Here is a 25,105-nt window from a genome sequence, read left to right as displayed (position 1 = left end):
TTAAGCCAGTTCCGGTCACAAGATAAAATTGGGAAAATGAAAGTCCTGGGAATAATCTACTGCCTTGCCAGCTATCACCTTCTCTCTCTTTCTGTCCCTATGTAATAATACGAGCGGTCCTTGGCTCATGGCCACAGCTGGGATCAGAGTTTTGGTTGCTAAGCAATGCAGTAATTAAAACGAGTCATCACAGGGCTGAACCTGACGGGCTGGGAAGGTGGCATATGGCGACCCCGTGACCATTGTAAAAGCAAGCCAGTTGCCAAGGGCCTAAATTGCGATCCATGTGACCGCAGGGGTGGTGTGACCATCATAACATCGAGGACAGGTCACAAGTCACTTTTTCCAAGGCCATTGTAACTCTCATGAAATGAATGGTCATAAATTGAGGATTAGTGACCAGTAGAAGAGGCACATTATGGGTCCCATCTATGAAAGAGTGTCATCTGGCGAGACCCAGAAAGGGAGCCTTTTCTGCTGTGGCACCTTCCTTGTGGAATATCATTTTCCCCAAACTCCTGAAACCTAGATTGGTCCCCATCCTACCAGCCTTTAGGAAGTCCCCAAAGACATGGCTCTGCACCGTGCCTGGGGGTCTGGCAGTGATGGATGGCTCTTACAATGCTTGTGTTGGAATACCGGCTGGAGAATTCTGGAAGTTGAAGTCCACACAACTGAAAACTTTTCCAAGTTGAGAAATACTGTCTTCAGAGTATTTTTTTTACAGGGTGGTGGAAACGGAATAATAATCATAGAGGGAGGAGTGGGGAGGCACTTCTAAAGCTTATTTTTCTCTCCAATGTTCTGTTGCAGCTAATTGTAATAGAGTCTATTCTACAGCAATTACCAAAACACAGAAGATCTGGGCTGCCTACCTTGACACAATTATGAAGGTACTTTGGCTATATAAGTCATGGGATAGGGAACATCTGGATGGCCCACTAGCTGAGAGACGTTTGGGAGCTGCACCTTACAGCAGAATCCACATGGGTCTCACCTTGAGGATGTTCTAAAAAGTCTCTGAAAACTTGGATGTCCTCACAGTCCATGATGTTGAGAAAGCTAAACAGAGTTGGACCTGGTTAAATCTGGGATGGGAGGTTTTCAGAAAATCCCAGGCTTTTGGCGAGATCAGGAAATTGGAAAGACGTGCATATGTACGTAAATAAAATGCAACAGCCATGTTGTTCTTTAACAGGAGGGTAAAACATGAAGCTTTGATTGTTGTAAGAAGCAGCTAGGTTAGCTGATGCTTCACTAATGTCAGAATCAAACGCTCTCACTAAGTAGATAAGGTACCTATTTTCTTGGGAGCAATCCTCTTAGAAGTTAGTCAAGTCTTCTGAATCGTAAAGTAGAGCCTTAGGGTACTCCTTCCTACATTATACTTTTTCGGATAAATGGGATTCTGGAAGTTGTAGGATCAATACATCTAGGATGTCTTGAGAAAACCTCCATTAGGGCTATAATAGTAACTTTTAACTGGTAATCCTCAGTGTCCATTAAAAAAAACAACAGGATGCTTTAGGCAATAAATTGTACTATTCATTCATTTTCATTTTGGGGGATCTTTTAATTCTCACCATCTCTTCCCTAGGTTGGCCAGATGCAAATTTTAAGACGCCAAATAGGCAATGAACTTAACTATTCCTGCAGATTTGACTCCAAGCATTTAGCAGCTGCCCTGGAGAACCTTAACAAGTAAGACTGCAAGCTTTTTGAGGACTACCCTTTATCACTGGGATGGCAACAATGATCATAGCTTCTTATATTCTGGGATGGCAGCATAAATAATAATAACTTTTCAAATCCATGTGCCTCAAAAAGGAGCATCTACAGTTGGAGGTGTTCCTCTCATCTCAGAAAGCAAAGCAAATTTGGGTAGAGCCATGGGTTCAAACAAATAGGCTGCACCACAAAGAATGGGAAATTAGTCTCTAGTCATTCAAGGATCTTGGTAGCAGGAAGCAATTGTCGGTCCAGTTTTTGGAATCCTCCTGAAATCTGCTCCAGATTTATGTTCACCCAAGCTAAGAGGTCCTGATCCTTTATTTGGTGCTTAATTGTAACCATGGCCATCAGTTCAGTTTTGAAAGAAATTAGACCCGTTTGTGAGGGATCAAGTGAGAATGGCGGCTAAACTCATTGACCCTTTCTGAGCTCCAAAATTACAAGCTACAAATCCTTAAATACCAGCTGTTGGGGGAAAATAAAAAGGAGAATTTATCTATCTGTTTGTTAACTTTATTTCCTCTCTTACTGTGGGGCTACTCTAGGCGGCTTCTACACGAAAAAGTGTATAAACGGAACAAGTAAAATAATAGAACAATAAAATAAAATAAACAATGATGAAGGAACACAATGAGAATAATACATCAATATGATAACCAAACAGATGGATGGGTAGAGAGCAAAGGGGCGAGGTGGGTGGGTGGGGGAGATGGAGTCTGCCATCAATCTAGCAGCCACCTCCAGAAGTTCCCCATCTAGTCCCCAGGTCAACTGGCAGAGCCAGGTCAAAATAACAGAGTTGGACGGGACTTTGGAGGTCTTCTAGTCCAACCCCCAGCTCAAGCAGGAGACCCTGTAATGTTTCAAACTAATAATAATAATAAAAATAAATGGGCATTGTGTAAAAAATACGACTTGCCTGTGTCCGAAAAGTCGTGGGAACATAGGGTGGAAAAAGTTGTCGAGAATGAGAGGGTGAAGATCTTGTGGGACTTCCGAATACAGACAGATCGCCGTTTGGAACACAACACGCCAGATATTGCAGTTGTAGAGAACCGAAGCGTACAGCTGATTGATATTGCTGTATCGCTGGAAAAAATTATGAAATACCGCGACCTGGCCATCAAAACTGCGCGATTATGGATGAAACGCGTAACAGTGATACCCATTGTCATCGGGGCACTGGGAACTATGTCCAAAAACTTTGCAAAATACATCAAGAAATTGCAGCTTTCTGCAATAACTCCAGCAAAGCTACAAAAAACTGCTACTCGGAACATCTTACATTTTAAGGAGATACCTGGTTGATACCTGGGATGCTGGCAGCAACCCGTGTCAACCATTAGTGCCAGTCAATTTGAGTGTTCAGTTGACTGAGTTTCATGTTTAATGAATAAAAGTTTTTAATAATAATAATAATAATAATAATAATAATAATAATAAGAAGAAGAAGAAGAAGAAGAAGAAGAAGAAGAAGAAGAAGAAGAAGAAGAAGAAGAAGAAGAAGAAGAAGAAGAAGAAGAAGAAGAAGAAGAAAGTTTTATAATAATAAAGTTGGAAGGGACCTTGGAGGTCTTCTAGTCAGGCAGGAAACCCTATACCATTTCAGACACATGGCTGTCCAGTCTCTTCTTAAAAACATCCAGTGTTTGAGCATTCACAGCTTCTGGAGGCAGGTTGTTCCACTGGTTAATTGTTCTAACCATCAGGAAGTTTCTCCTTAGTTCTAGGTTGCTTCTCTCCTTGACTAGTTGTGCAATTTCTTCTTAAAAACCTCCAGTGATGGAACACACAACTTCAGGCTCTTGTGGAAGGATAGGAGGGTGGGAGCAACTGGGCGGTGGGATTGCTGTCCACTCAACGTTTGAGCTTCTCAAATCCATTCTAACTACTGTAGGACGTAGAATACAGAGAAATGGGTTGGCCTTTGGCCAGATTCACTAAAGCTGCTCTGGTGTTCTTTTGCCCTCCTAGAGCAATCCTGGCTGATATAGAGGCCCACTATCAGGACCCTTCTTTGCCTTGTCCCAAAGAAGATAACACCCTCCTGTATGAAATTACTGCTTACCTGGAGGCTGCTGGCATCCATAATCCACTCAATAAGGTGAGGCCATTTTCCTAATTAAGCTCTCAATGTGTTCTGTTCCAGCCTACAACCGGCCCTGCAGAAATGTCAGGGACAACCCCTTTGTTATATTCAATAGGCTGGAATTAAGCCAACCAAATTTATTTGCAAAAACTAAACAAAACAGTTTAAAACAGAGTAAAACAAATACAGACCGAGACTATATCAGAAGCTCTGCAAACAGTTGCCTTCAGCAACCAGCACCTCCCACACATTCCCCTTTTAAACAACAGTCTCAGGGCGTGGCTTCTCTTTGCCTCCTCCCGAGGTGCCTCATTGCTTTTCTTTGTTCACTTCTGCTTGTCTGTCTCCTGCTTCGAGCGTCCTTGAACTGTTCTGTACCAGCCTGCTACTGGCCCTGCAGCAAAAGCAGGGACGACCCCTTTACAAACGGCAAGAGGCTGGAATAAAGCCTGCCAAATTTATTCACATAAAACAAGAGCAAGACAAGACACCAACCATAAAACACGAGCTAAGACGCAGGAACAATCCAAGCGGTTGCCTTCAGCAAACCAGCCCTCCCACACATTCCCCTTAAATACGTACAGTTCAGGGCGTGGCCTCTCTGTGCCTCCTTCCGAGGTGCCCCATTGCCTCCCTCTGTTTACTCCTGACTGACTGCCTCCTGCGTCGGGCGTCCTTGAACAGGGCCAGCTGTGGGTCATCTTCATCTGCCCTGAGTCCTTCGGGAGATAGGGCAGGATATAAATCCCATCAATAAATAAATAAATAAATCCACGCTGTCAGGCTCACACAGCTGGGTCTGCGTCGTGACCAGATGAGAGGGGCCTTGCTGGGGGTTATCATCAGCAAGATCTTCAACCCCCTCAGCAAGCTCTTCAACACCCCCCTCCTCCTCTGAGTCGTCCGACCCAACTGCCGAACCCACAGGCTGACCCTGAATCACAACATGAACAAAGCCAGCTGTGGATCGTCTTCGTCTAATCTTTCAGGCTCACACAGCTGGGTCTGAGGAGGAACAAGACAGGAGGGGCGTGGCTGGGAGCTCTGTGATGCATCTGCAACCAAAGTCTCTCCAAACCCCCTCCTCCTCCTCAGAATTGTCCGATTCAGCTGCCGAAACCACAGGCTGACGCTGAATCACAGCACAATGCTTGGTGCCCTCCCAATCTGTTGCACCAATCACTGGCCTGTTTAATCAGCATGGCCCTCTAACCTATGCGACACCATCTTTGCTAAGAGGTCTCAGTTCTGTTTTTAACAGTGGAAAAACTGTGAATCCGGCAGGAAAAGGAATTCATTCCTTGGGAAAAGAGGCAGCAGAGCTCAGATTGGAAGGGGGGGATTGCGGAGCGGGGGGGGAGGCAAATGCGAAAAAATCATTTGTTGGTTGGTTTAAATTTATCACCGAACTCTGCAACTACTCTGGACAGCGTAGAAACCGTGGGCCAGCAGTGCAAACAGAAATAGACCATGTATTTGTCATCCTTTCAAGCTTTTTATTTCAAAAGCCCCATCAAACTTTCAGAAGTTGTGGGTAGAAAGGGCTTCTTTAGTGATGGTGTCTTAATTAAACAGCATCTTCAGAAAAAGTTCTCTGATTCTCAACTTGATGGTCTGTCTAGTTCAGGGGTGTCGCGTCACGGAGAAACCGCACCCATCCCATTTTCGGCAATGGGAAAAAGTTCCGATACGTCGCGTGACGTCACGTGATGTTGCGAGTTTGACATGCCTGGTCTAGTTTCTCAACTGTAGAACTATCGCATTATTTTCTTTTGTTCAATAGATTATTTTTCCTCCCTCTGTTCTTTCTTTTCGTTGATTTAGCATAGCATAATCTCTTTTTCTCCAGTTCTATTGCGTGATTTTTTTTTAGAAAAAAAAACTATGAATTTCATGGCTTTGCTGTCTAAAATGGTGATTATAAAATAATTGGATTTTTTTTAAAAAAATTAATACATTCTTTCCTTCAAAATGTTCTTTCCCAGATCTACATTACGACAAAACGATTGCCCTATTTCCCCATTGTGAATTTTCTGTTTCTGATTTCCCAGTTGCCAAAACTTCAATACAGTAAAAACTTAGGTACAGTATTAATTTTTCTGTATCCTTTAACTATAAGCATAGGTGATTAGAAAAGTATTTTCACTTTATCAAAATTACCAGCATTCAAATTTCCTTGCAGATAGAATTGCACACAATTTAATTGCTCTAAATTTGTCCTATAATTCTTAGGAGTTCTGGTGAGATGACCAGTGGTCAAAGATAGTTGGAATTTTAAGGCAAAACCTTAAGAAGGATGACTAGATTTGACTCTATAATTTGAATGATTACATGACTATATGACTTGGGTTATTGCATTATATTTCAATATAGTGTACACACACACACACACACATATACACACACACACATTTTTATATATACACACATTTATACAGACACACACACACACACAGAGAGAGTATGCAGGCTGCCTAGGTTCGAATCCCACAAAGGGTATGGCTAGCTGATGAGAGCTAAGAAGCTTGAAATAGCTATTCTAGTCTCCCATTTAACTCTTTAACTCTTTGTCAGCAAAAAAAATATATATAATGTATCGGGGAAAAACTTACCATATACATACATACATACATATATACATACATACATACATACATACATACAGAATATGGATATATTCTTTTGCCCATCAGTATAGATATGAGTATATCTATAAATATATGTACATATTTTGTGTGTGTGTGTGTGTGTGTGTGTGTGTGTGTGTGTGTAATTGGCTCCCTCTACTAAGAAATGGAGATGGGCACCAACCCCTAGAATTGGATACAACTGGAAAAGGAAAACCTTTCATGTACAAATTCTGTTTTTTAAGTTCCTTTTGTGGGATGGTTGTCCTTGAGTAATGAATTGTTCCTTGGATGCAGATTGCAAATATTAAGATGGACTATAATCCAAGGTAAATACTACAGAGGGAATCCATTTCGCCACATATTCCCAAGCCATGGGGACCATCATGTAACACGGATTTTCCATAGTGTTCTGAATTGCTGCCACCAGCTTTGCCTTATGTTGCAACCCCCTAAACCAGAGGTCTTCAAACTCGGCCCTTTTATGACTCGTGGACTTCAACTCCCAGAATTCCTCAGCCAGCATGCCTGGCTGAGGAATTCTGGGAGTTGAAGTCCACGAGTCATAAAAGGGCCGAGTTTGAAGACCCCTGCCCTAAACTATGAGGAAATGTATTGGGTTGGGTTTTGTTTTCCTTCAGGGATGGTTTGTCGGAAGCCAGCTGATTCCATCGACTGGCCACCTCTGGTACTGGGGCTCCTGACCTTGCTGAAGCAGTTTCATTCTCGCTACACTGAACAATTTCTGGCTCTGATCGGTCAGTTTATTCGCTCCACAATGGAACAGTGCACCAGGTATCAACTTCTCCTTCACAAAGCCCTCGCTGCCTTGCCTTAGCAACACAGCAGCTGAATCAAAGGTTTTAGGACTGGATTCCCCTTCAAATCGCAGCTGGCTAGCCATTGTCCAAGAAGTTTTGAGTTTCTGAGCTGAGAGTTACACTCTATAGTTAAGAAGACATGAGCTGCTCAGTAGAGGGTGGAGAACATCTGGCCTTTGGATGTTGCTGAGTTACAGCTTGCAACAATGCAGGTTGGCTAATGATTAGGGATTCTGAAAGTTGTAGCTTACCAATATTTGGAGGGCCATAGTTTCCCCACCCTCAATAAAATTAAAAGTTTGTTTACTGGTGTCTCCCTTGTCCCTTTTCTAAACCGTTTCCAACTCACCTATTTGAAATGTGACGGGCCAAAGAGGCACAGAATTGTACACCAACAGTCCACCCCGTAAGGTTGAATTTTTGTCAATGGCTAAGTTCACATATTCTCAAGGCACAGTTTAGTTAACAAATCACAGGGAGCATGAGTTCACAAGACGTGCTAAGTCAAAATTAGTCAAACCACAAATTGACAGCGTTTAAATCCTGTCCTTCGTGGAACTTGTAGCACCGGCTCTTCTTTTAATTCGTGTCTAGCTTAAAGGCCTGGGATTTGTCTCTCTGTCAAATAATTACCAGGTTTAATCCCTCTTAAAATAATGAGGTGGGAAGGGAAATCAGCCAGTCTCAGCTAGCTTCGGCATCTGTTGTTCTGTGACATAGAATGGCTCCATTCTAAATTATCCTCAAATTAAGTTGAACACAGGTGGAGGTGAGAAGCGTTTCCTACAACATTGATGTGTTTTTTAGCTGGCCCATCAGATATACCAAAATTAAACCATCTTATGTTGTGGTTTTGTGCTTCACAGCCAGAAGGTCCCGGAAATGCCAGCAGATGTTGTGGGCGCCCTGCTTTTTTTAGAAGATTATGTTCGTTACACAAAATTACCAAGAAGGGTAAGTAACAAGTTTTTTTTTTTTTTTTGAGAATGAATCCAATGTACTGAACAGACCAAAAAAAACCCCAGCATTTATGCCTGTATTTTTCAGGTCACCCTTAGATATGCTTTAGAGCAGTGTTTCCCAACCTTGGCAACTTTCATGATATGTAGACTGCAACTTCCAGAATTCCCCAGCTAGTATGATCATTTCTCCTAGGACAGGGGTAGGCAACCTTGGCTCTTTTATGACTCGTGCACTTCAACTCTCAGAATTCCTGAGCCAGCTGAAGTCCACGAGTCATAAAAGAGCCAAGGTTGCCTACCCCTGTCCTGGGAAAATCGTTCTGGTTTTAAAAGGCAGCCACAGCTGAGAAAGATAAAGGAATAATTGAGCAGTTTCCTTGGCAAAGCTTGCTTGCTTGGAACTTGGACATCACACTCTGAATAACTTAGTTTACCATTAATTAGGAAGAAGGCTCATCTTTTCTGAAAATAAAATTTGATCTGCAAATGGTGAGCTTAACCAAAACTAAAACAATTAAGTATAGATTTAACAAAAATACCAACGGCTACGCCTTAATGATTCTTGTACAGTTGCAAGTTTTCCACATCATCCCTAAGTGCTTATTTTCGGAAAGCCAGTCTCCAATATAGAAATAGTTTGAAACCTTTGGAAATGTAAAGGAAAAGGTTGAGGTTGGAACTTTTTTTTATATTTTACTGCACTGAAAAAACTTGAAAATCAGTACTTTTCTTCTTCCTTTTGCCTCTTTCTGCACTTTTCTTTAACTTTCTCAGGTTTTTTTTTTGTTTTATTTGCATTTTACCCTACGGTTAACTTTAATAAGAACATTTAAAAAGTAAAGAAACAAATATTTAACAGGAATAATAAGCCCTTTCTTTCCTTAGGTGGTCGAGGCCCACGTGCCTAATTTCATTTTTGACGAATTTCGGACAGTTCTATGAAATATCAACTGGTGGTTCTGAATGGAAACAAGAAAGAAACCTCAATAACTGATAAGGAAGGAAAAAAAGTGTCTAAAAATGTATGAGTTTGCATAATCACTGAACATTAATATTCTTATAAAAATAACTGAAATCATGGTATCATAGCCAATGGATCATTAAATTTAAGCAGTATTTTGTACTTAATCTATGACGTACACATTTCCTTTACAAAAATCATTTCTGTTCCTAGAGAACAGCATGTAAATATGGAACTATTATTTTTTGTAACACAACTAAAAAACAATAACAGTGAAACGAGTAGATTGTAAATGTTGACTTTTTTTCATCAGTGCATTATTTACGTAGTACCATTATTTATGTTAATCAGAATCAGAATAACGGAGTTAGAAGGACCTTGGATGTCTTCTAGTTCAACTCTCTGCTCAAGCAGGAGACCCTATACCAGACATGTCAAACACAAGGCCCGGGGGCCGGATCCGGCCCGCGAAGTGGTTTCATGTGGCCCACGAAGCCATCCTGGAAACAGTGAGGGAACGGCCCCCACTGCCTTGGCCCTGGCCCAGAGACCCTCCTTCTGCCAGAGACCCTCAGTTCTGTCCCACTCCTGCCCGGGCCCCCATAGGCACCCTTGATGCAAACGATGTAGAGCTGGCCACGCCCACCCAGTAGGCCACGCCCATACCCACCCGGCCCCCTGAGGGTAACCGCAATGCTGATGTGGCCCTCAATGAAATTGAGTTTGACACCCCTGCCTTATACCATTCCAGACAAATGGCTGGCCAACTCTTCTTGAAAACTTCCAGTGTTGGAGCATTCACAATTTCTGAAGGCAAGCCGTTCCACTGATTAATTGTTCTGTCAGAAAATTTCTCCTTAGTTCTAGGTTGCTTCTCTCCTTGATTAGTTTCCATCTGGTGCTTCTGGTCCTGCCTTCAGGTATTTTGGAAAATAGGTTGACCTCCACTTCTTTGGTGGCAGTACATTAGACATTGGAACATTGCTGTCATGTCATCCCTAGACCTCTTTTTCATTAAATACACCCAATTCCTGCGACTGTTTTTTATATGTTTTAGCCTGCAGTCCCCTGATCATTGCTGCTCTTCTCTGCATTCTTTCTACAGTCCCGACATCTTGTTTTATATTGTGGAGACCAAAATTGGAAGCAACGTTCCACGTGTGGTCTTAACCAAGGCATTATAAAGTAGTACTAATATTTCATGTGATCTTCAGTCCCTCTGTTAATAACATGCAATGTTAATATACAATTGTATACAATATACAGTTAATGAAGCTTGCATGCTAAATCTTTGATCCGGGGTTTGTTGACTTACTGAATTATTTGATATTAAGACTGATGCTATCTTTCTCCTGTTACCTGGTTAAATGCCAGAAGTCACAGCAATTTTTTTTTAATCCCATTTATATCCTGCCCTTCTCCAAAGACTCAGGGCGGCTTACAATCTAAGCAGCACAAATCAATGTGCTTAGCAATAGCCTTCATTCTATGTATATGCCTGCTTATTAGGGCTTTCGCCGCCCCCCCAAGCGGCATTATTACAAAGTCAGCTTATTGCCCCCAACAATCTGGGTCCTCATTTTACCTACCTCGGAAGGATGGAAGGCTGAGTCAACCTTGAGCCTGGTGGGACTCGAACCTGCACTAATTGCAGGCAGCTGGTGTTACTTAAGGAGGCATTAGCCCACTGCTCCACCAAGGCTAATCTTGTCATATACTTCTGCTAGTCTCAGCAAGCTTACATTGTCCCCTTAGCCAAATAAACCGGCCATGCTTGTAATGGACCATGCTATTCAAAGAATGTCTTAACGGTAAGGCTGGACCATAAGTCAGCATATTTATTTCAACAATTTTTTACTTGCTAATTCTCATGTTTTACTTTAGCTAATTAAATTTCTAATTTAGCTAACACGTCATATTCCTGTTTGTTGTCTCTCTCATCCACAATTTGAGGTAGCCCCTTCCATAGAATTACACAGCTTTAAAACTTGGACAACACAGAAAATATCAAAATAACTCCTTCTCAATTTTGTTTAGCATAGGATGAGAAACTTGGATAGGCTTTCAAGGTACGCTAAGTCAGGAAACACACTGCAAGGATTCCAGGAATGCTACTTTAAATATTATATTAAGATATAATAACAAATTCTTAAAAAGTCTGTCCAACTTTTTCTGTCCCATCTTACATTACACAAAATCAAGGTAGGGTTTTTCTGCCTCATATCCATTTCCGGACATCTAATTTGCAACTATTTATAAAATGTGAGAATGTAAATTAAGAGTTGACAAAAATGATCAGAAAAGCAAGTATTTATTATAAGTTCTGGGCTATAATAATAACAGCAAGAATATAGATGTTCACACCTCCTCCCCCCAAAAAAGTCCTGTTAAAAGTCGCACTTTAATGCAACAGCAAAACATACATTAAGAACTTGGATAACCACCATAGCGCTACTAGTTTGTTTTATTCTAATTGAATCAATTGTTGTCTTGGTGCTGCCTATTCCTGTCCCCCATTTAAAAACAAAGCAAGATTCTTAGTTTCCCCCCCCCCCCAAAAAAAAAGAAAATCTGCTTTTGGACCTGTCAGAAGAGTGTTCCCCTTCCTTCTACAACTGAACGGATAAGAAAATGGAAACAATCCCTAGAGTATGTGCCAGAACATAAAGAAAAAACAGCATATTCATGGAATATATGTTTACATGTTACTTGACAGAAAAGCTCAACACCAGAAAATATCAGTGAAGAAATATACATGAAAGAGCTGCGAATGCTTTTTTTTTAAAAAAAAATCATTGAGCTGACCTTAGTTTCATTTATTTTCAGTGTAACAAAGCAGTGCCACCTATGCTGCCATTTTAGCTATCTCTGTTATAATAGCTGAAAAGGGTTGTTGCAAGTATCTCTTAGAAACCTTATTTGTACAAGGCAACATAGACAAACGTGTGTGTGTGTACGTGTGTTTTATGTATGTGAACACAGGCACATACCCTGTTCATCTCAGTATACCCAGTAGCTAAATCTTTCCGTTCATCATGATACTTGACTCTCCTAGAAATCCAACGAATGGAGACAGTGCCATGCAGACATCTTACTCCCTCTGCACTAATTCCTCCTCTGCAATCCACCTTGCCTTAATGAGACGCTGTGATTCCAAGCTCCATCAGCCCCAGCCACCGCTTGTTTATGAAAGCTCTAGTACAGCACCTTGAGGACCATAGGTTCCCTACCTCTAACCTTTCCGTTCTAATGAAGCCGGCAATCTGAAGGCATCTAAAATTCCTTGCAGTCCTTACATATTAAATCTCAGTATTGGCTTAGTTCTTCCCTGAAAGTGGCACGCCCTGGGCTGTATCATTTCAGGCTACAGCGGAAGCTCAACAAGCATTCCTCCATCAATCAATAAAATCCTACATTTTTTTTAAAAAAAAGCAAGGCTAGGGAGAATACTTTTTCCCGTTTCTCTCTACAAAGTGAATTTGGTTTGGAAGGTCATTTAAATAACCCGGGTTTTACCTGTGGCCATGCTTGGTTTACTGTGCCAACCTAAGCCAACACCATTCATTTTAGATTTGTCACGTCCTGGCAGGAGAACTATGATTGCCGTTGTTGGTGAGTCCCTATTAAGGGGATGAACAAACTCCTGCTTCTTCCCCCCCCCTCCCCCAAAGTAGGAGGAAATAGAAGAAGAGCAGCTTGGTCAGGGAGGGAGGAAATAAAAGCAAATTCTGTAGGACTAGGGGGGAAAAAAAGTGCAGTCTGGGAGGTTTCTAAGCTGTGATCTCTGGACATACACTCGTAGTTCAGACCAGTGGCTCTAGAAATGTCATTAACTTCTTCTGTAAGTCCTGGGTGCAAAAATCCGAGGGGGCAAGGAAAGGGAATCTGCCAATAACCCCCCATCCCCTAATTATGCTAGCTAGACACTTGCTCTCAGAAGTAGCTGTTGTGACCTCCCTTCTCCCTTGGATTAAAATGTTTTGGCGTTTTGTTTTTTTTCCAACATACCCTTGTTTGACAAGATTATGTGCTTATAAACCTCAAAGCGCCGCCAGCCGCAAGATCTCGGGCCAACAGCTTTGTCGCTGCTGTTGTCTTTTCGACTTAATAAGAGACAGGGCACCTCCTGCCTGCCTCTTTGCCCCTCTGTATTCAGTAGGTGAGGTATTTCATTTCAGAATAGATAAGCGGGACTATGACGGAGCAAGCTCGGTACATCACTGCGAGGCTGCTGAAAATGGCCCGTGGTTTGGTGATCCACGACTCGGATTTGAAACAAAAGTAAGTGGCGTAGAGGGCCACGGCGAAGAAGTGGCCGATCAGGACAATGGGCTTTGGAGACAAACTGTAAAAGAAAGATTTGGTAGAAATAAACCACGAGGAACATATATTTTGTGAGCAAAATACTAGAAACTGTGAAGAGACCATCCACTCAAATGGCAGGATACTAGAATACTTTAAATAGTCGGTTTAGCTAAATATTAATTAAATAGAATATTTAAATTACTAAACATATTTAGCAGACTAATATTGCTTTTTTCTCCCTTTAAACTTTTCCACAGAAAGCTGAGAATCCATGTAACTTTTTACAGTGTCAGTTTTCTCTGCTTTTCCATATAAACTTTCTTTAAAATACAGGATAATTCAATAGAGGAGTCGTGTAACAAGTTACTAGTTTCTGACTGTTCAATAAGCTCACTTTGGTCATTTCCATTCTTCAGCTTCCTGAAATCCTACTTTTTCCTGCTGAGTTCTTCTTTCTCGCTTTACTATTTTCTTTTATAGAGCAGAATATGAAATAGAATATTCTTTATTGGCCAAATGTGATTGGACGCAGAAGGAATTTGTCTCTGGGGCGTACGCTCTCTTAATAATGATTAAATAAAATGTGGTGTATGACTTGGATTGTTTACCCTAATTGTCTAGCCCAGGGGTAGGCAACCTTGGCTCTTTGATGACTCATGGACTTCAACTCCCAGAATTCCTGAGCCAGGAGTTGAAGTCCATGAGTCATAAAAGAAGCAAGGTTGCCTACCCCTGGGCTAGCCAGAGAAATCATCATTTCCCTCCACGTGTCCCTCGCTCTAAAGGCTCCTAAGGCAAGTCATGGGCTATGCTATCTACAATTGCAAGGTTGAACCACCACTGGGGGTGGGGTGGGGGGAAACTACCCCAACTTACATGGAAAGTAATCCAACTGGACCAGACAGACACCTGCCCCCAAGCTTGAAATAAAGAAAGCAGGCTCTCCTTAATTTGCGCAGAGAATCTGTCAAAAGAAATGTAACATGACATCACCTTAGCAGAAAGGCCAGGCCAAATCAGAAAATGAAAAGTTGCAGCACGACAGCACATATTTGCCTCTAACGTTCCCTTTAAAGTCTTACACACACACCCTCAAAGTAGGGGGACAAAATATTTACCAGATGGAATTGACATCACGACAACAGCAGCAACTTTTGGGGGAGACGTTGCAGTGTGCAGTCAGTAACATGTGAAGGAGAATATTTGTAGCTCAGGGTTGAACTGCGGGATCACTGCTCGCTTCTTGCAGGCGTTTCATTACCCTAACTAGGTAATATCATCAGGGCTGCCGTGTTTCCCCGAAACTAAGCCTGGGTCTTATATTTATTTTTTGGTCCAAAAGACCCATTAGGGCTTATTTTCGGGGAATGTCTTATTTTTTCATCACAAGGTCCAGCCCGGCCGGCGGGCCTCCCCCCCCTTCCAGGCGAGTCAGGTTTCCCTCGGTGGGGGGAACGAAGGCTTTGGAAACTGCCTTTTCATTTACATTACATGTTTAAGGCCCTACATGGCATGGGTCCGGAGTACCTTAGGGAGCACCTGCTGCCGGCATCAACTTCCCTCCGCCCTGTGCGTTCCCACAGAGAGGGCCTCCTCAGGGTGCCACCGATCAGAGAATGTCGATTGGTGGCCCCCAGGGGGAGGTCCTTCTCTGTGGGCGCCCCGGAGCTATGGAATCGGTTGCCGGTTGAGCTCCGGATGGCGCCCGACCTTCGCTCCTTCCGTCGCGATCTGAAGACACTCTTATTTGAACAAGCCGGCCTGGCCTGATGGGGGATGGGTTGGGTTTTTATTGTCATTTTTAATATATGTATTTACTGTTTTTAGTTGGGCATATGTTTAATTTTCTTTTAACTTTTGTATTTTTGTATTTTTTATATATCTGCCCTGTTCACCGCCCTGAGTCCTTCGGGAGAAGGGCGGTATATAAATAAAATTATTATTATTATTATTATTATTATTATTATTATTATTATTATTATTATTATTATTATTATTATTATTATTATTATTATCAATACTGTAATCCGTTCCTTTATTTTTCAAAAAAAAAAAGATTTGTATCTACCAAGATTAGCTTCCTTGAATGCCAATGGGAAGGCACGGTGTGAATTCTGCGCATGAGCCGCGGAAATACAGATACTCGCAGCCTCAACGCTCACAATGCTTCCTTGCTTGGGGCGCACCAATTGCTTTGCAGGCGCGTTCAACTTTGTGGCTCGGCTAAACTCTTCAGCTGAGGAGGGTCGCAGTTCCCATCACCTTCAGAAAGCCTGGGCGATGGAAACCTTAGGCCAGGCTCCTCGCAGCTGAAGCAATCCGGCTCGCCCAGGGTCAGTAGCCATCGCGGGAAGCTCCGCCGTACATGCGGGACGAGCCTCCCGCGATGGCCAACCTGACCCTGGGCAAGCCGGATTGCTTACAGGGAGAGGCTGCGCATTGCAGGAGGACAACTGCAAAGGGCGCGGGCGGATCCCTGCAGCTCCTGGAGGCTCCGAGCACTGTTTTGGGCGCCTCTGAGAGGTAGACACGCACACAGATCTTCGCCGGCGCTTCGGTGCCTGGCCGGCTGCCTGGCATCAGCTCGCCATAGAGAGGATGGCTGAGGTTTGGGGAATGGTCTATCCCCATTCGTAGCGTGGCTGCCGTCCAATCACCGCGCTGCCTTTCAGGAGGGCAGCGTCAGCCACCAATGCAGTGGCGGGGGAAGCAGAAGGCAATCCTGCCCACCAGATCAGCCTGGCGGGGATGGGGTGGGAAACCAAGCGGCGCCGGAAACAGCACTCGAAGCCTCCAGGAGCTGCAGGGATCCACCCGCAGCCTTTGTAGTCATCCTCCATGTTCTGAGCCCCAGGCCTAGAGGCCTAGTATTCTGTGGCCAGAAATGGGGCAGGATAAGTAATCAACCAGAAAATAAGATTCATCAAATTTATATATACAGGTAGTCCTTGATTTACAACAGTTCATTTAGTGACTGTTCAAAGTTACAACAGCACTGAAAAAAGTAACGTATGACTGTTTTTCACAGTTACAACTTTTGCAGCATCCCCATGGTCATGTGATAAAAATTCAGCATATTTGGCAACTGGCTCATATTTATGACAGTTGCAGTGACCCAAAGTGATGTGATCCCTTTTGTGACCTTCTGATAAGCAAAGTCAATCGGTAAGATTCACTTAATGACTGTCATAAATATGATTCGCTTAACAACTGTGGCAAGAAATGTCATAAAATGGGGGCAAAATTCACTTAACAAATGTCTCAGCAGCATAAACGTTTGGGCTAGATTGTGGTCGTACGGCGAGGACTACCTTTGTGTGTGTGTGTGTGCGTACATGTATGTGTATGTTTTGTGTGTATGTGTACACATACACATACATATACACATAGAGATATACACATAGAGACATACATACATACATACACAGACAGACATATATACAGATATATAGAGTGAGATTTCTTACAACAACATAAAAATGAGTAGGTGTACAGGAAGTGAATAATTATTTGATTAACTGTAAAGAGGACTGGGTATGGAGGAAGGAGCCTGGGAGAAAAATGTCACAAGGGTCATATATCAGATGGGAATTAGGGAGGAGCAGCCTGATCTGCAGGAAGTCAGTTAACCTAAACCATTAAGTCCAATATTTCTCAAGCTTGTCAACCTGAAAACAATCAAGAACGAAGGAGACAACAGGAAGAGAAGCAAGGATGAAGCAGAAATCATGCTAAAGAGAAGGAGAAGAACCAGACTGGAAAGAAAATGCATCTCCGAACAAGCACGTACCATCCGTTGCAGCGAACAGTTCATAAAGCGCCTGAGCAAGAACATTCACAACAAAGGAATGAGACTTCTTTCTTGTCCAGTAGAAGGTCTTTTTGGCCTGCAAAAAAAAATAAAAATTTTACAACAGATTAAATCAGGTGATAATAAAAAAGATTTCAAATATAAAATAGCACGCGTACTTGAAATTGTATAAAAGAAAGTTAAGAGACCATCAATTCTTTCCGAAAGAAAAATATATGCATCTTACTTGCAGTAGAGCAGAGTCTTCATTCAGGTCCGGAATGGTCTGTAGCAAACGTCTCCAGATCTTGATATCATTCAGAGCAACGCTCATTCCTCCGCCTGTCAGAGGATGCCTAATGTTGTAAGCATCTCCTAGGAGGATGACTCCTAAAAGGGAAAAGAGTCCTAACATCAAAACTCCACAGATGAACTTTGGGGGGGATGCGATTTAAATGTTCACAAGGCTCGTTTAAAGCCTTCCGTGCAAGTTGTTAGTGACTGGCGGATAAAACTACAAGCAAGCCTCAGTTTTATCCTCAATGGGGAGAAGGGGGTGTCTGCTACCCTCCAAATGTCAATTAAACTACAAGGTCATTCATGACGAAGTACGTCATTGCTTAGCGTTGTCAAATACTGCACACTGTCTCATTCGTGGTAGTTTGCATCAAACTCGTGTAAATGGCTGTGAATCTGAAAAGGAGCAGCGTGATGGCTCAGCGGTTAAGACGTTGGGCCGGTTGGCTGGAAAGCTGGCAGTCCAGGTTCAAGACCTGAGCTCCACGCGACGGAGTGAGCTCCCATCCTAGCCTCAGCTCCTGCCTACCTAGCAGTTCAAAAGCAGGTGAGTGTGAGTAGATAAATAGGTACCACCTCAATGGGAAAGTAACATTGCTCCGTGATGTCTTGCTGGCCAAATCACCATGAAAATATCTTCAGACAGTTGTCTCAATGGCCTTGAAACGGAGATGAGCCCCCCCCCGCTCCCCAATAGTCGGCAACAACTAATGGACTACTAATCCGCAGGAACTCCTTTGCCTTTACCATATGTGTAAAGCATCTTCATAAGGGACGCGGTGGCTCAGTGGGTTAGGACGCTGAGCTTGTCGATCAGAAGGTCGGCAGTTTGGTGGGTCGAATCCTGAGTGCCGCGTAACCGAGTGAGTGCCTGTTACTCGTCCTAGCTTCTGCCAACCTAGCAGTTCGAAACCACGTAAAAATGCAAGTAGAAAAATAGGGGCCACTACGGTGGGAAGGTAACAGTGTTCCGTGCACCTTTGGCATCTAGTCATGCCGGCCACATGACCACGGAGACGTCCTCGGAGAAGCACTGGCTCTTCGGCTTTGAAACGGAGATGGAGCACCGGCCCTTAGAGTTGGAAACAACTAGCACGCATGTGCGGGGGAACCTTTACCTTTACCTTTAAAGCAGGGCTTTTCAACCAGTGGTACGGGTACCACCTGTGGTACATTGGCACCTGGCAGGTGGTACGCGACCATCCTACAAAAGCGGTAGCGGGGGAGGGGAATGAGCTGAACTGGTGGCAGCACTGCACAAGCCTGAGCGAGAGACGGCTGGAGCTGCAGGGCTGTCAGGGCTCAGCAGAAGCGTCAGGATCAGTGCTTCTTCGGGGCTGTCAGGGCTCAGTGGAAGCACCAGGATCAGCGCCAGGCTCCAACTGATCCTGGTACTTCTGCTGAGCCCAGAAGAAGCACCAATCAGGTAGAATGTTGCAGCATCTCCAGGCTCTAGTGATTTACATTCAGATGCTTGGCAACTGATTCATATTTATGACTGTCACAGTGTCCCAGGGTCATGTGATAGGACCAAAATCTGATGCAACCACCCAGCAGAGGGGGGGGGGAGAATAAAAACCAAACACACCCCACCCCACCCCCACTGCCAATCTCAGAAATGCTCACAAGAATGAAAACCTCAGACAGGAGGAAAAGCGCCACCGGGCAGGCAGGCAGGTGTCTTGCTTGGCTGTGGCTTGGGGGGCACTTTTTTCAGTGCCATTGTAACTTCGAACAGTCACTAGGTGAACTGTTGTAAGTCGTGGACTACCTGTGCTTCATCACTTTTTTTCCTTTTTGACAAGTTTTTGACACCTTGCTAGGTGACTGGTGGTACTCGGATGTTGCCATATCCTAAAAGTGGTACAGTGGGTGAAAAGGTTGAAAAGCCCTGCTTTAAAGCATCTTTAATCAACAAAAGCCAACTTGTAACTTACTATTAAATATATTCTGACATTTACTGTGGTACACACAGAGAGGATGCCAACTTAATTCTAAACAGAATTGCTCTAAAGGCTAAAGGAAAGCTTATTAGTAATGGCCAAAAGGTGCAAAGAAATATGCCAATAATTCTGTAGGCTCCAGTTTCAGACCTTGTGATTCAAACGTACGTAATCACCTTATTTTAGAAGTCTTTAAAAAGAGCCCCTTGGCTGAAAGGGCACCAAAAAGCAGCATTCTGTTCTGGCCAGAGGAAAAACAAATCTCTTCCATGCTCCCAAGCTTTTCATCAGACCAGAAGGTGTCCAGCTTTGGCAACTTTAGGATCTGTGGGCTTCAACTCTGACGGGTTCTGTTGTAATTATTGTATTAAGGTAACTATCTTCTACATTTAGGCAAAACTAGGTTTTAATTTGTTTTCAATATCTGTATTTGTGCATTCTGTTATTTATGTCACTGTTCACCGCCCTGAGTCCTTAGGGAGAAGGGCGGTATACAAATCAAATAAATAAATAAATAAATAAATAAATAAATAAATAAATAAATAAATAAATAAATAAATAAATAAACTCCCAGAATTCCCAGCATGGCTGGCTGGGGAATTCTGGAAGTTGAAGTCCACATGATTTAAAGTTACCAAGGTTGGACACCCCTGCATTAAGACGGTGACGTTTTCTGCATCCTCTGCTTGGCTTACAAACCTCCTTTATTAACAGGACAAGGTGGTAGAAAGCTCGCCGGCATGACCCTCAGACGTTCATTCTGTACTGCTATTAGGAAAGGCTCTTGAATGTGTTCTGTTAAAAAAATAAAATAAAAACAAGCAAAGGTGGAGGATGAGTTCCAAAATATTTGCCCTTGGGCCAAGATCCAGTAGAAAATACACTTAACAGAACCAAGCGCTCTCGAGAACCTGATACGGTCAACTTTTGTGCTTCAGCTGAAACACAACTTTTCTCAACCTTGACAGTTTTACGAGGTGCACACATCTTAAATTTCCTCGTTTAAGGTAGCCAAGGTCGCTTTAAGACAACTGCCTAAATTACTATCCAAGTCACTGACATACAAATAGTCCTCAACATACGACCATTCATTTAGCAAACATTCAGTTACGATGGCAATGAAAAAGTGACTTACAAGTGACTGTCACACTCATGACGGTCGCTGTGATCATCACTGCAACCTTCCCAGGGGATTTCCAACATGCAAAACCAATGGATTCACTTGACAACCACACAATTTACTTAATGACCACAGAGATTTTCTTTAACAACCAGAGCAAAAAAGGTTGTAATATCAGATGCAACTCACTCAACTGCTATGAGAAACCAATGGAAGTTCCTGGCCCCATTGTGGTCATAAGTAAAAATATTAAGACCCCCATGCACAGGTTCTGACCTGGTAGCTGTGGATAAATCTTTTCAACCATGTATTCCTTGAGATGTTTTGGCACTTCACCTCTAATGTCAACAAGAACTCGAGTTTCAGTGGAAGAAATCTGGTAGATAAGCACTGGGCTAGGATTTCCCAAAACAAGCTCGGCGTAATTGGCTTTAAACTGAGGAGAATTCTTTATAGATAAAGAAAAAAAAATTATTAAAAAAGAATTCCCGGCACCCTCCTGCTCTATGCCTTGACTGCAATGAGGAATTTTCAGCTGACAAATAACCCAAGGCTCAAAGACTTTCAACAAGGCTGAAAATTCAAATCCAACAGGCTCTACCACAACCATCATCAGACTGAAGTCATTTCACTGAGCTGTATGTTTTCTCCCCCTTGTAATTTGTTTCCTTCCAACTCATGCCTGAAGATGGTTCTTTGCAGGCCAGTTTGGGAAACTCTGGGGTTGAAGAGCAGGATTAAACTGCTTTAAAGAAAATGCATAAGCGACGGGGCGACAACAGTAACTTATGAGGCTATTAGAAATTATTTGCGTGGCTGGGTAGAGATAACACCTGAAATGCTATTCTTTGGTAATAACCGCAAGCATCCAAATCTGATAATACTATCCTTCATGTTTTATGGAGCCACTTACCTTCAAAATGCATCCTACAAAATGGGAAGGGACTTTAACTTTGCTGGGGATAAGATTTTTTCGAAACTTGGAAAACAGACCATCAGCAACCACCGTTAAGGGTGCATGGAGTTCCTGCAAAACAAATAAATGAACTAAATAGGGACTAAATTATCTGTGTTGATTTAAAGTTTGACAATATAATTCAAAACAAAATCAAAATTGGTAAGATGGCTGCAGAACCTTATAATGCAACCCCACACCTTTTTAATATGCAAATGAGGATGATTATCACAATATAATAAGAATAAGAATAAGTAGTAGTAGGAGTTGGAGGGGACCTTGGAGGTCATCTAGTCCAACCCCCTGCTGAGGCAGGAAACCCTATACCATTTCAGACAAATGGCTGTCCAGTCTCTTCTTAAAAACTTCCAGTGTTGGAGTATTCACCGCTTCTGGAGGCAGGTTGTTCCACTGGTTAATTATTCTAACTGTCAGGAAGTTTTTCCTTAGTTCTAGGTTGCTTCTCTCCTTGATTAGTTTCCATCTGTTGCTTCTTGTCCTGCATTTGGGCACTTTGGAGAATAGTTGGACTCCCTCTTCTTTGGGGCAGCCCCTGAGGTATTGGAACACTGCTATCATGTATATGTTTTAGCCTCCAGTCCCCCAATCATCTTTGTTGCTCTTCTCTGTACTCTTTCTAGAGTCTCGACATCTTTTTTACATCGTGGTGACCAAAACTGGATGCAGTATTCCAGGTGTGGCCTTACCAAGGCATTGTAAAGTGGTATTAATACTTCACGTGATCTTGATTCTATCTCTCTGTTAATGCAGCCTAGCACTGTGTTGGCTTTTTTGGCAGCTGCAGCACACTGCTGGCTCATATTTAAGTATTTCTCCACTAGGACTCCAAGATCCATACCACAGTAACTACTATTGAGCAAGGTACCACCTATACTATACCTGTGCATTTGGTTTTTCCTGCCTAAATGTAGAACCTTACTTTTTTCACCATTGAATTTCATTTTGTTAGATAGCGCCCAGTGTTCAAGTCTGTCCAGATCCTCCTGTATCTTAAGCCTGTCTTCTGGAGTATTTGCTATTCCTGCCTGCTTAGTGTCGTCTGCAAATTTATCAGTTCCCCATCTATCCCCTCATCCAAATTGTTGATGAAGATGTTGAAGAGCACTGGGCCCAGAACAGAGCCCTGGGGCACCCCACTACACACTTCCTTCCATGTAGACGCAGTTCCATTGAGGACCACACGCTGAGTACGGCCTGTCAGTCTGCTACGAATCCATCTGGTGGTGATGCTGTCTAACCCACATTTTTCTATCTTATCAAGTAGTAATTTGTGATCTACTTTATCAAATGCCTTACTGAAGTCCAAGTAAATTATATCCACAGCATTCCTCTGGTCCACTAATTTTGTCACCTGATCAAAGAATGCAATAAGCTTTGTCTGGCATGATCTGTTTTTGACAAACCCATGTTGGCTTTTAGTAATGACTTTGTTTACCTCTAGGTGCTCGCTGAGTCATTGTTTATCTTTTCCAGAATCTTCCCAGATATTGAGGTCAGGCTGATAGGTCTATAATTACCTGGATCCATTTTTTTTTCTTTTTTGAAGATGGGAACTACATCAGCTCTCTTCCAGTCCTCTGGTAGTTCCCCAGTGCTCCAGGATCTTTGAAAAATATAGTTCAGTGGTTCTGAGATCAGGTCTGCCAGTTCCTTGAGAACCTTGGGGTGTAATCCGTCTGGTCCTGGTGATTTGAACTTGTCTAGGCTGGACAGGTGCTCACTTACCATTTTCTTCCCTATCTTGTGTTTCTATTCTATTTTTTATGGCACTGTTTTTGATAGGTTGGACTGTTTTTTTCCCTTTGTGTAAAGACAGATGCAAAAAACGAGTTAAATAGTTCTGCTTTCTCCCTGTTGCTTGTCACCTTCTTGCCACTTTCCCCCACTAACGGACCAATCATTTCCTTAACTTTTTTCTTGTTTTTTACATGTTGAAAGAAGCTTTTTTATTATTTTTGACTTTGGTCACAAGCCTTAGTTCATTTTGAGCCTTAGCTTTCTTTACTTCATCTTTGCAGGCACGGGCTATTTGCTGATATTTTGGCTTAGTTATGTGCCCCTCTTGTTATGTGCCCCTCTTTCCACTTTCTATACTTGTCCTTTTTATCTTTCAATTTATCAGAGAGTTCTTTATGCAGCCATGCTGGTTTCTTTTGAGAGCTGTTATTTTTCTTCTTTGTTGGTATTGTGCTAGACTGGGCCTTTATTATCTCACTTTTCAAAATTTCCCAAGCTTCTTGAGTTGTTTTCCGCTTTAGAATTCTCATCCATGGAATCCTTCCCAAGCCCTCTCTAAGTTTATTGAAATTAGCTCTTTTAAAGTCCAAGACTCTACTTTGACTGTGTTCTATTGCTTGTGCTTCCAGAATGTTGAATTCCAATATTGCATGATCACTTCCCCGCAAGGTTCCTGTGGCTTCAACACCTTCTATCATTTTATCTCTGTTAGTGAGAATTAAATCCAATATGGCTAATCCCCTAGTTCCCTTCTCTAGTTTTTGGGAGACAAAGTTGTCTGCTAGGTTTGTCAGGAATCTGTTTGATCTTCCACTTGGTGCAGAGTTTGTCTCCCAGTTGATGTCAGGGTAGTTAAAGTCCCCCATTACTATTGTGATGTGCTTCCTACATACCTTAGTTAGCCGACTAGCAAGAAGTTCATCTATTTCCTCTGTTTGGTTGGGTGGCCTATAGTATACACCTATGGCAATGTCATTTCTCCCCCCCCCCTTTTATATTGACCCAAATGCATTCAAGTTTACAGTTTTCATCATTGTTGTGCTCTATTTCTGTACAGATAAAGTTATTTCTTATATAGAGAGCAACTCCATCTCCTCTTTTGTTTGGTCTGTTTCTTTTAAATAATTTAAATACCTCTAGCTGTGTGTTTCATTTGTGGGTTTCGTCCCACCATGTTTCCGTAATGGCAACAATATCATATCTGCCCTCATTTACCTGAATTTATAGTTCACCCTGCTTACCTGTTCATACTCTGTGCATTGGTATATAGACATTTGAATCCTTTATGACTGACCCTGTGTTTACTTGCTACATAACTTGTGTGGTGCCTGAGTTCCCCTATTTTCTTAGATTGCCGGGGACAGTGATGTTCTGTATCAATTAACTCACTGTCCCCGTTGTTTAGTTTAAATATTCCTTCAGAAAAGCTGTGAATTTATTGCCAAGTAACTCAGTCCCTTTCTTGGATGGATGCAAACCGTCTCTTTTGTACATTTTTTCATTGGACCAGCTACAGACATCGTGACTAATATAACCAAAGTCTTCTTCTTTACACCACTCCTTTAGCCACATATTGAATTCTGCTATACGCTGGCCTTTTCCATTTTGCTCCTTATACACTGGTAAAACCTCTGAAAACGTGAGCCTACAGCCTATTCTGCTGAGTTCCTGCCCCAAGCTCTGGAAATCATTCTGCACAGAGAGTACATCCTTTTGGGACAGATCGTTAGTGCCAAGATGTACAAT

The 25,105-nt window shown here is 42.5% G+C and overlaps 2 protein-coding genes across 5 annotated transcripts in view; one reads left to right on the top strand and one right to left on the bottom strand.

Annotated features, from left to right (window-relative positions):
* The window catches only part of WASHC5 (WASH complex subunit 5), a 42,905-nt gene extending 33,430 nt beyond the window's left edge, over positions 1 to 9,475 (top strand). For both annotated transcript variants that reach the window (XM_081323292.1, XM_081323291.1), the window contains 7 exons: positions 814 to 893; positions 1,598 to 1,701; positions 3,706 to 3,835; positions 5,806 to 5,902; positions 7,089 to 7,242; positions 8,135 to 8,222; positions 9,116 to 9,475. In XM_081323292.1, the coding sequence (XP_081179418.1) occupies positions 814 to 893; positions 1,598 to 1,701; positions 3,706 to 3,835; positions 5,806 to 5,902; positions 7,089 to 7,242; positions 8,135 to 8,222; positions 9,116 to 9,172 (710 nt within the window). In that variant the 3' untranslated portion in view covers positions 9,173 to 9,475. The remainder of the gene's footprint in view (positions 1 to 813; positions 894 to 1,597; positions 1,702 to 3,705; positions 3,836 to 5,805; positions 5,903 to 7,088; positions 7,243 to 8,134; positions 8,223 to 9,115) is intronic.
* A 2,028-nt stretch (positions 9,476 to 11,503) lies between these two features.
* The window catches only part of SQLE (squalene epoxidase), a 28,943-nt gene continuing 15,341 nt past the window's right edge, over positions 11,504 to 25,105 (bottom strand). For all 3 annotated transcript variants that reach the window (XM_081324710.1, XM_081324709.1, XM_081324711.1), the window contains exons 6-12: positions 21,560 to 21,673; positions 20,923 to 21,094; positions 20,226 to 20,321; positions 17,534 to 17,676; positions 17,287 to 17,383; positions 14,373 to 14,460; positions 11,504 to 13,536 (exon numbers count right to left, since the gene is read on the bottom strand). In XM_081324710.1, coding sequence (XP_081180836.1) covers positions 13,344 to 13,536; positions 14,373 to 14,460; positions 17,287 to 17,383; positions 17,534 to 17,676; positions 20,226 to 20,321; positions 20,923 to 21,094; positions 21,560 to 21,673 — 903 coding nt within the window. In that variant the 3' untranslated portion in view covers positions 11,504 to 13,343. The remainder of the gene's footprint in view (positions 13,537 to 14,372; positions 14,461 to 17,286; positions 17,384 to 17,533; positions 17,677 to 20,225; positions 20,322 to 20,922; positions 21,095 to 21,559; positions 21,674 to 25,105) is intronic.

The sequence above is a fragment of the Vipera berus genome, assembly GCF_964194415.1.
Source record: "Vipera berus genome assembly, chromosome: 3".
Lineage (NCBI taxonomy): Eukaryota > Metazoa > Chordata > Lepidosauria > Squamata > Viperidae > Vipera > Vipera berus.
This window is presented reverse-complemented; position numbering and strand designations above follow the sequence as displayed.